This window comes from Montipora capricornis, chromosome 2 (assembly GCF_036669925.1).
Source record: "Montipora capricornis isolate CH-2021 chromosome 2, ASM3666992v2, whole genome shotgun sequence".
NCBI classification, from domain to species: Eukaryota; Metazoa; Cnidaria; class Anthozoa; order Scleractinia; family Acroporidae; genus Montipora; species Montipora capricornis.
In genome coordinates, this window is record NC_090884.1 from 7991549 (window position 1) to 8001559 (window position 10011).

A 10011-nucleotide genomic window follows, 5' to 3' on the forward strand; every position below is an offset into this window, starting at 1 on the left:
GCTAATTATTTATCATGGTTGCTGTTATTCCAGCCCAGCATTTTATAGCTCTACTGGCATTCAGGCATAGACATTTGACACTATTTCACAGTTGTTATTTTTTTCTGATTTTGGGAAAAAATATGGGGACTTTTGATCTGTTCATGATATTCTGTGACTCAAGTAGAAGAAACAATTTGAGTTGTGTAAGGTTGCCTAAAGTCGCCTTAAGTTACGGCGACTCAAGGTCCCAGAGTAGGCCTAAAAGAGATGCTCCTTGTCTGCTTCGGAATCGCTAACGTCTTTACTTGATAGTCCCTCTTCTGTTGCTTTAGAACCGTCGTCAATACCATGCTAGCGCTGTTGTTGAAATTCAATTGCCTTTGTTCTACTGAAGAAGCTTTTGTAAATTTGACCAAGCTTTCCCTTCACAAGCCCTTTCACTTCTTCCCAGGAATAAAATATCCCGGTTTTTAGTGCCTTTGGCAATAGCATAGATCTTCTTTTTTCCTTTCGTATCCATAGAAGTAGATAAAGGCGTGATGATGTACAAGGATTCGCTGTTCAAGATGTTGGCTCTGGTCACGTGTCTTCTCCGGGCATTTTAATAACAAACTGGGCATCTTGTGCTTTTTGCCTCAGCTTAAAGAATGTTGCCCTACGGCCAAACACCGCCACTTGAGAAGTGCGAGCAACTTGGTTTGAAACACCGGTATCCTTGGCTTCAAACGATATATGTGCCCAAAATTCCCCGGGGGGGGGGGGAAGGGTTTTGTGTCCTGGCCAATGGACTACTGAGTTTTCAAGTTAGACACTAGGCGAATATGCTCAACCCAACACATTTCTTTTCATTGTTTACTTTTATATAATAAGTCTCCCATATTTTTAAACTAATCATCGTTAACGGAAAAAAGATACCCAGAAATATAAATGTTTGTTGTGTGAAGACAAGTTAAAAAGGAAAAAAGCTCACTTTCGGTTTCCGTCCGTGTCGCAAAAACGTCCTTGCTTTCAAAGTTTCATTGGTACTGGAACGTGTTTTATCGAAGTTTAATTTTGACGCATATGTTGTATTATGGGGATGAATATTGCTTGCATAGCAAAAAAGTTGGTTAAAAATACTTGGGAGTTGTTTTTTATGTTTTCGGTGAGTACTTCATGTTACTGGAAGTGACGTTTTGTAAGCTTCATGTTGCTGGTCAGTTATGATTTTGCAACTTCAGGTTCAAACCTTCCTCGACGAGCCACACAGCCATCACTAGAAGTGAATTGCAAAGGACACGGGTTTAATTTCCTGTATTTTTTTTTTCCCATAACAGGATCAAACTGAGTCGATTCACCTTTTCATACTGTCTTGTCTATTAATACCTCTTGAGCTGGAACGGACAGTGTAAAAAATACAAGTTTCTACCAACTGATCTCGACCCGTCCAATTACTGTTCAATTTCATATTTCCTCCCATCCGACGCTGGTAACACTAGCAAAAACGCGGGCAAACTTTCTAAAAATGGAAATGTAATAGACCATTTTACAGTTGTGTGCTTAGTTTCCTGGTCTTTGAATGAAAGTGAGGCTGGAATTGACTTTGCTTTGATAGAAACCTCACTGCTTTTCTTATGTAAATTGCTATTACTTAGCATGAGAACAACATCATTAACATAAGAAAAGCAGTGAGGTTTCTATCAAAGCAAGGTCAACTCCTGACTCGCTTTCATTCAGAGGCCAGGTAACTGAGCAAACAACTGTGAAATGGTATATTGCTTTGTTTATAGTGGAAGTGCATTTAGCTATCAATTTAGTTCACAGGCACCCCAATTTTAATGACCTCAATTTACCAGAAACAAGATTAAGAACAACAACTGGCAGGAAGCCACCAGTTGGCTATTTACAAACCATGGTAGAGTCGAATCCGGGACAACCAGAAACAAATTCAAACCAGAGGGGGTAGGTCGGGATTTGAAACCGCGGCAACCACATGCGAACCAAACGCCCTAACCACTGCACCACGGCACCTCCCTGCCCAGGAAAGAATGCTAACATACCAACTGCCAAAATTTGAAGCGATCACTTGGCATTGTAGCCAATTATTGTGATTGAAGATGAAGCGTAAAAACTAGTGATCTGAGTGATAGCTATCGCTAAGTGCCAACGAAACAGTTACTATAATACATAGCTTGCAGATTTGTATCAGAGTTCCAAAATACCCAACAGTAGTTGTATTTTTTTTATTCGAAATTACTGCAACTCAACTTATCTAGTTAACAATAACACAACAATAGAAATTGCACACTTTGTTATGATCTCCAACAACAATGTACATGTCAACGTGATTTGCAATAATGTGGAAAGTAATGCTGTAATATTTCAACGGTCGTACATTTCACAAGAATATACAATAATTAAGTTGAATAAAATCAAAGCCATGTACAAAAATCGCCAAAGCGTTTTCAGACTCTTCAGTGTGAAACATTTAACGGAGAATCAAACTCTCTCGCACATGAAAGTTGTTTCACTTGTAGAACTTTTATTTTGCAAGATACAGTCATGAATTATAAGTCAAATTGATCGTTGAATTGTGTACTTTGCAGACAACATATTTCCATTGAAAATTAAATTAAATTGTTTACAACTCAATGGTTACAAAACCAAAAACAAACTACTACTCGCGGGGCGAAACCCGAAATAGATAACAACGGCAGATAAGAATACGTACGCCGGTTTAGGTTTGAGCTCTTTCACTCAATATAGAACACGATGGTTCGAGAATAAATAATAAAGAACACTCAAAGCAACTGTACACAACACAATGGTCAGGGAAATGGGGAAAAATGTGATTTCAGTCACCTCCGAACACAAGATCATCAATAGCCGCGCGCGTCATGCAAATTTGTCTAATGACATCACACATTAAAACACGCGCTTTCATTGGTCCCAACTAAAATCTCCAGGAAACCTTACATTAGACTACGTACACTTACATTACACTTTTCACAGCACAATCTAGAATTTTTCTGCCTGTTACAATACTTCGCGCAGCATTAAGCTGGCCGCCTCGAAAGCCTTGCGTCTTCGCTCGTCTTGCTCGTTGGCAATTAAAAGACGTATTATTTTTAAAGCCCCAGTTTCACCCTTGACGTAACGGGATCGTTTGTTATTGTTTTGAATCTCGAATAGCGTATTCAGATTGGCCAACTATTTTTGTCGTGCCAGTTCGTGCTGTTGAAAACAAGAAACTCCGCCATTAGCCTGATCGTCGTGTGGTTTACCGGGTGATTTTAACAAGTGAAACCGCTAAAATTACCTTCTATCTTTATGGAGTCGACTGATTTAGACGTTGGAGAATCACCGGAAAGGAATTTTTACGGTCCGGCTATTCAACATGAGGAATAGACCAATTCTGAAGCTAACGAGCAAGGTGACATTATTTCAGTGCCGAAATGTATGGCTTACTGTCTGTACATCAAATAAAAATATTTTAAACAAATATAGACATAACGTACTAACATAAAATTATGAAATTATAAATAGAGAACGCATTCAAATCAGGACCAAAACGATTTAACGACCGATAGCTTTTGACGAAGAAGATTCTGAAAGGCTTTCTGAGATTTTATCGAATTTTGTAATTTCGTAATACACGAAAATCATGCCGGGCGCTCGATGCATTCAGGGTAAAAATGGGCACTTTAAACCGTATATAAAGAAACAGTTTGTACAGGTTTTCTCGAGTTATACCTTGAGTTCATTAATTGCAACGTTCAATTTTCACTCACGATGTGGTATCAAAATTACCAGTGAAGAAATAATAATTGTCATAATAAAGACGAGAAAGAAGAGATTGTCAATAATGTTGACAGCGACATGCCATTCCAATTTTCTGCTGTCCTCTAAATGTGAATCTTCAATGAACTTTGTCACTGTATCCATGCCTGCCACCCTTATTTCTTTCTCAACTGTTTTTGCGAATTTTACCTCCTGCTGACAAATATCGGTAATGGCAATTTTATTATCCTCTGGTACGACTTGGTTTCTCTTGACGAAGCCATCCAGCTTTTTTGTTCCCATGTTGTTGTTTCGTTTTTGTTTAATGGCCATAACAGAGCGTCTACTAAGAACAGGCCCCAACACGTCAAACAAGAGAAACCGGAACCAACCGGTTAGCTCCACTTTGGGGTGGCGGTGCTTGATGTTCAGACTGATACAAGTGCACAAGAGAGCTAAAGAGATTTCCACCATGACAACAGAGAAGTATGTGCTGATTAACGGTGTGGCTTCGGATGTTGGTGGTATGGCATCGACGACTACAATCATAAATACGGTCATTCCAAGAAGAATTGTGATGGTAAGCGAAATTCTTTCTCCTGTTTCCGGCGGAAATAAGAAAGCTGTTGCCGTAAGAAGTGCCAAGACAATGCAAGGGACAACTAAGTTGTTAATGTAGAACAAGCTTCGACGTTGAATTGTGATTTCGAAGGTGATGGCCGGGTAAGGTTCTGGGCAGCATCCATAATACTCGACGATTTTAGTCCCGTTTCCCGATACCAGGTTCCACTCTCCGTTAACCTTAAAAAACTTTAGGTCCACCGATTTCAAGTCCCCGTAAAAATCCATATCAAGTTTGAGCCCGTGATAGGACCAAGATCCAAACTTGAACTTACAGGTCTGTGTGTCCCAGGGAAAGTATTTGACATTGATTATGCAGGAGGTCTTAATGAGATTAGGCGAAAGCCACGTGACTGTACCATCACTGTCAATAATCACGTTGGTGTCAAACAGGTACTGTTCGCCATGGTTTCCTTCGTCGTTGACGCTGGGGAGAAAACAACCATTAGCGATCAGCAAGAAATGGCTGAATAACTGGCGGAGTTTTGATGACTGGCAGACAGAGAGATTGACCCGGGAGTGACTGACTGACTGACGGACTCCTTCACTTACTTACTGAATGACCGACTGACTGTCTGATTGACTTAATGAATCACTCAGTGACTGAGTAACTAGCTGATACACTGACTTTAGTACCGACCGAGAGATTGACTGACTGACTGGATGAATGACGTCATGACTGTCTGCTTGTTGTGACCATTATACTGGCTAAATCGGATTTATCTTCAGTTTCGCATATACGGAGGAAAACTGCGGAGCCACTGATTGACTGATTGTTATTACAATCAAACACCTGGGGAAGTCACTACGTGACAGTTTTAATCTGTGCAAATTAAAGATTTCAGTATTTCCTCAAGTAACTGTGAATAGCATGCACGCTCAAATCCCATTTCAGTAATGGCGACGGTGTACGAGAATTTTGGCCGACGTTCGACATGCATGAAGTATATTTTATACTCTGGTTGTGAACTCATTCCCTGTAGAAAGTTATACGACCTTTGAACAACTGGGGCCAGAAATTATTACACTCGATATTGGAGTGGCCTTTGATAGTACTTCACCAAACTCAAAAATGAAAACCTACCTGTTATGAAGGACAATGTCTGGTTTCCATAACAAATCTGGCTTGGTGTTGACAGAACGGAGGCCTTCGTACTTCGAAGGATCCCAAGTTAGCCAAGGATCGTGCCATTGCTGAACAAAAGACAGATCAAAAGTTCTTTTGACTATGCGGACTGATTTTTCATTATATAAACATATTGACATTATTTTGTTTTGTTTTTTCTACGTTGGCTACCTCTAAATTCAAAAGAATACGTGACCCTTAAAAGAAGCAAGAAAAGCATGTTTGAATACAAACTACGACATCGGCTTAGTCAACGCCTCAAAACATCATTGGTTTCGGTCGCATTACGGAGTGAACACTAGTGCTAAATCAAGCTCGATTTTTCAGTGTTCCCCTAGGGATTCAAAACACCAAAGAGTTGACACTAGAGTAGTGTCAACACCAGTGTTATACTGTGTTTCTCTTAAGTGTGACCGCAACCATCGTTTAAAACAGGAATCATGTGGCACGTGCGGCACGCGTTTACGAACATTTCTCTTTGCCTCATTCTGAAGAAACAACAGGGAATGTTAGCAACGACAACGGCTACGCCAACGCCTCAAAACATTGATTAAAACAGTTATCACATACGGGGCAAAATTACTGAATGCTGATTGGCCGAGACGGAGGGCAGTTTTCCTTAATCAGGATTACTTGATCCTGATTGGTTAACAGTTGCTTGTCCAGAGCAAGCGAAGTTACAAGAGAATCTTCTTCCAGCCTAACTATTTTTTTGTCCAAAAAAGAAATTACATTTTAAGCGCTATTTCTGTTGACAGCAACGATTTATTGAATTGAACTTTAACCGAATAGGAACATGTTGACTGTCATTTGTTTTCCAAATTGTGAAAACTTTGAAAATGCGCGTGAAATTAATCCTTAATTGGATGAGGGCACATTGCGATTACATATACTTCAAAATATATTTTACGCTGCCCTTAAAGTGCCCCTAAACCCGAAATATTTTTTTCACTAAAATGAATCTTTGCACCTGTTCGAAGCGCATAGCGGTCATTTTTTCATTTTTCTAACAAATCCTGCCATTTTATAGGCTTCGAAAGTTGCGAAAATCCAAGCATCTTTTGTTCACGACCGAGTCAGAAGGGGAGTGCGTCTATTCCTAATTTGAAGTCACAATCTACTTTGCATGCATTTTTACAAAGAGTTAATGCAATGTAAATCAGTTTGTGCCGTCAAATCAGGAATAGACCCACTCCCCTTCTGACTCGGTCGTGAATAAAAGATGCTTGGATTTTCACAACTTTCGAAGCCTATGAAATGGCAAGATTTATTAGAAAAATGAAAAAATGGCCGCAATGCGTTTCGAACAAGTGCAAAGATTCATTTTAGCGAAAAAATTATTTTGGGGTTATTTTGCGATTACTCTATCGTCTTCTCGTTGTTCAATACGAGTGAAGTAAGTTTCCTACAACTGGATTGGTGCGGACGGTTTTGAAGTAAGCACAGAGAAAGAACGACTTACAATTAATTTAAAAGCAAAATATTACATTTGTTAATTTAGTTCACGTTGTTGTTTTGCGAAGTGTGGCAAAGAAATATATGAAAGTGCGTGCCACACTTGCAGCACGAACATGTTTCTTCATTCAACCAATAATATAATTATGATGTTTGTGGCGTTGCCATCAGACGTCTTTGTTTCAAAGTACGGCATAGAAAAGTACTCAAACACGCGCCACACGTGCAGCATGATTCCTCATTTTAACAATGGTGTTTGTTGCGTTGCCCAAGCCGTCGTCGTCGCTACAATTTCTTGCTTTTTATTCAGTTTTTACTTAAACGTATATTTTAGCGACCTTTGTCCTAATTAAGAGAACACTCATCGCGTGTTTTTGCAGAATGCAGCGAAAAAAAAAGTATTTAAACGCATGCCGCCGTGCAGCATGATTCCTCTTTTGATCAATGATGTTTTGAAGATTGGCATGGCCGTCGGCGTGGCGCGGCTTCATTAGGGAGGTTACGAAACGAGGACGACGACGGCTACGGGGACTTCATTTAAAAATACGAGTTCGCGTTATTCATATCACTACGAAACTATTTCATGTCGTTTCGCGTTAAAAATGTGTAGTAACTGTTAAGGAATTAAACTGGTATGAGTGGGCTGGAAGCGTAGAGAGAGAACTGAAAATTCCTCGTCATGTGCTAACGTCCTCCACAGAACCTTGAATTTGGTCATTTCACGTCGTCATTTAGGACTTGACGGAAAGAAATGCACCAAAATGTAAAACGCACGTGCGGAGCGTGCAGAACCATTGTTTTTGCTCACTAAACCTATTGTTTTGTAGCGTCGTCGTTGCCGTCGGCGTCGTCGTTTCGTAAGCTCCCTAATATTTTTAATGCCGTGCCGTTTTTTCTTCGAAGTGCTGTGTATTTAACAGACCTGTCTTATCCAAACGTTGCTTGTCAATACTTGACTTTTCTCATCCTGAAAATAGAAATCGAGATCTCAGACATGAGTTAATTTTAATTTTGAGTACCAGAACGCGGAGGTGCCTGGGGAAAAAATGGAATTGAATTTCGGACGACAAAAGAGCGAATTAAGATTTTCGCGAATATTCTAATCGCCCTGTACCTTTTACGACAACCGCTGTTATACCATACTAACAATGTACAGAGTTATACCGCTGACGTATTACATCGGCGCTTCGGTAGGAAAACATATGTCTCATTGATATACTGTGTTGCTAAAAAACATATCCATACACTTCACCAAGAAGCCGATATACACTTTATTAAAGAAAACAAAAATTATCCACCGCACTTGGTAACTTCCTGTTATTCCTGGTTTTATATATATTTTTTCTACTTTTCCATTCTAACAATTAATTCAACAAATTTAATTATCTTAGTTCAACTTTTAATTGATGGCAAAGCAACTCAGGGAGACCCATATTAAACTGCATCGTTATTATTGAAAAACGATAATCGAGTTTATGAAGACGTGGTATTATAATATTAAAACTCCATCGACCAAAAAATGCCTGGAGCCGCTTTTATCGGCAGAAAGTCGGACCTCCCACTTACTAAATAACCGCTAACCACATAAAGAAGAAGCTGAGAAAATAATCAAAACAGGAGAAACAGCCGGAAAAAAAACGGTAGGATAAACAATAAATGAATGGAGAGACTCGTAACAAATACCGGAAAGGGAAAAGATCACCAAAGCTCCCACTGAGAAACCGTGACAATTTGCTTTTCACCAGTCTATTTGGAGTCAAATGAATTTATGTTTTCCATGAATGAAATGGTTAGAATTTCAAGTCTTCTAGGGTGATATGGACTATAAATACATAGTAGTCCTTCCCATACAACCCATGTTTATTAACATCGCGAGCCGTTTAATACTGCATGTGGCCTAAGATAAGACCAGCAATATTTGGATTACGAACACAGCAAACACCACTCATCTCCAAACCTAATGCTTGACTTACGCTTAAATGGGGACTTAACCTATTGAGTGGATGTAGAGCTTGTTAACTTAGTGCGTATGTCAATCGATTTACAGGAATATGTTACCGCGCAGGGGTTTTTTTTCCTTCTTCTCCTTTGAAAAACTATACAAAAAACAATCTATTCAATACTGAAATTGCCGATAACTATTTTCCGTTTGAGTTTGGGTCCCACTCAAAAAGGCTGCTGCAAGTTCACTTTACCTCATTTTCAGTAAGCGTGAAGCGTTCAAAGCTCAGTGCAAGAGGGGAGAAAGTACTGAATGTTCTCACATTATCAAAAGAAACTTGGGATTAATTAAAGAACAACGATAACAAAGCAATAAAATCTCAAAATAATATGCAGAAATAAACGCTTGAAAAGCTGTGTCGTTTAATTGACGCTTTTGCCACGCAGGTTTTCGATAGCGCTCTCGATTGCAAGAGCCCAACTTATTTGATGAATTTGCCGCGACAAGTGACTGGCTTTAAGAACATCTATGGTCAATTAGTTCAAATTTTCCGAATGCAATTATCTGCACCAAAAAAGACAAGAAAAAACAAAGAATAATGAAAGAGGTAAAACTGGCCTCTGATCAACTACGTATTTACAACAACAAATCAATAGAGGTTGCTCTAGATTGATCCAGAAAAAAAATGTTGGTGGTAATATAAATGAAAGATAGAACTAAATATCTTTGTTTACTTTGGAAAAACAGCTGTCCTACATGCGAATGGGTTATCTTCTTAAAAGCAGAACGGTAAGGCAAAACTATTGTTTTTGTTCAGTATTTTTCAACTTTTATTCGCGGTTTGACTGGAACGACCACGGGAAATTAGTTGAATATTAAAAAATTATTCACGGTCGCAGATATATTGGTGGATATGTTGTGTTTAAAATTTTTCTTGGTTTAAACTTTTTTTCAAACCAGTTCAATTTTGAGTTTTCTTTCTCTAATATTCATTATCATAATCTGAAACAAAAGAAAATTAAAATTGAACTGGTTTTAATAAAATTGAACCATAACAGATACCACTTTCACCGACAATGAGGTGAAAAATTGTTTTAGTCTCATAAGGAGGTTTTCACGTGACCTC

The 10011-nt window shown here is 38.9% G+C and overlaps 1 protein-coding gene across 1 annotated transcript in view; it reads right to left on the reverse strand.

The window, feature by feature from the left end:
- Window positions 1–2188: 2188 nt before the first annotated feature.
- LOC138038692 (neuronal acetylcholine receptor subunit alpha-7-like) overlaps window positions 2189–10011 on the reverse strand; it is an 18078-nt gene continuing 10255 nt past the window's right edge. Inside the window, exons 4-6 of the mRNA XM_068884708.1 lie at window positions 7866–7910; window positions 5447–5556; window positions 2189–4789 (exon numbers count right to left, since the gene is read on the reverse strand). Of these exons, the coding sequence (XP_068740809.1) occupies window positions 3745–4789; window positions 5447–5556; window positions 7866–7910 (1200 nt within the window). The 3' untranslated portion in view covers window positions 2189–3744. The remainder of the gene's footprint in view (window positions 4790–5446; window positions 5557–7865; window positions 7911–10011) is intronic.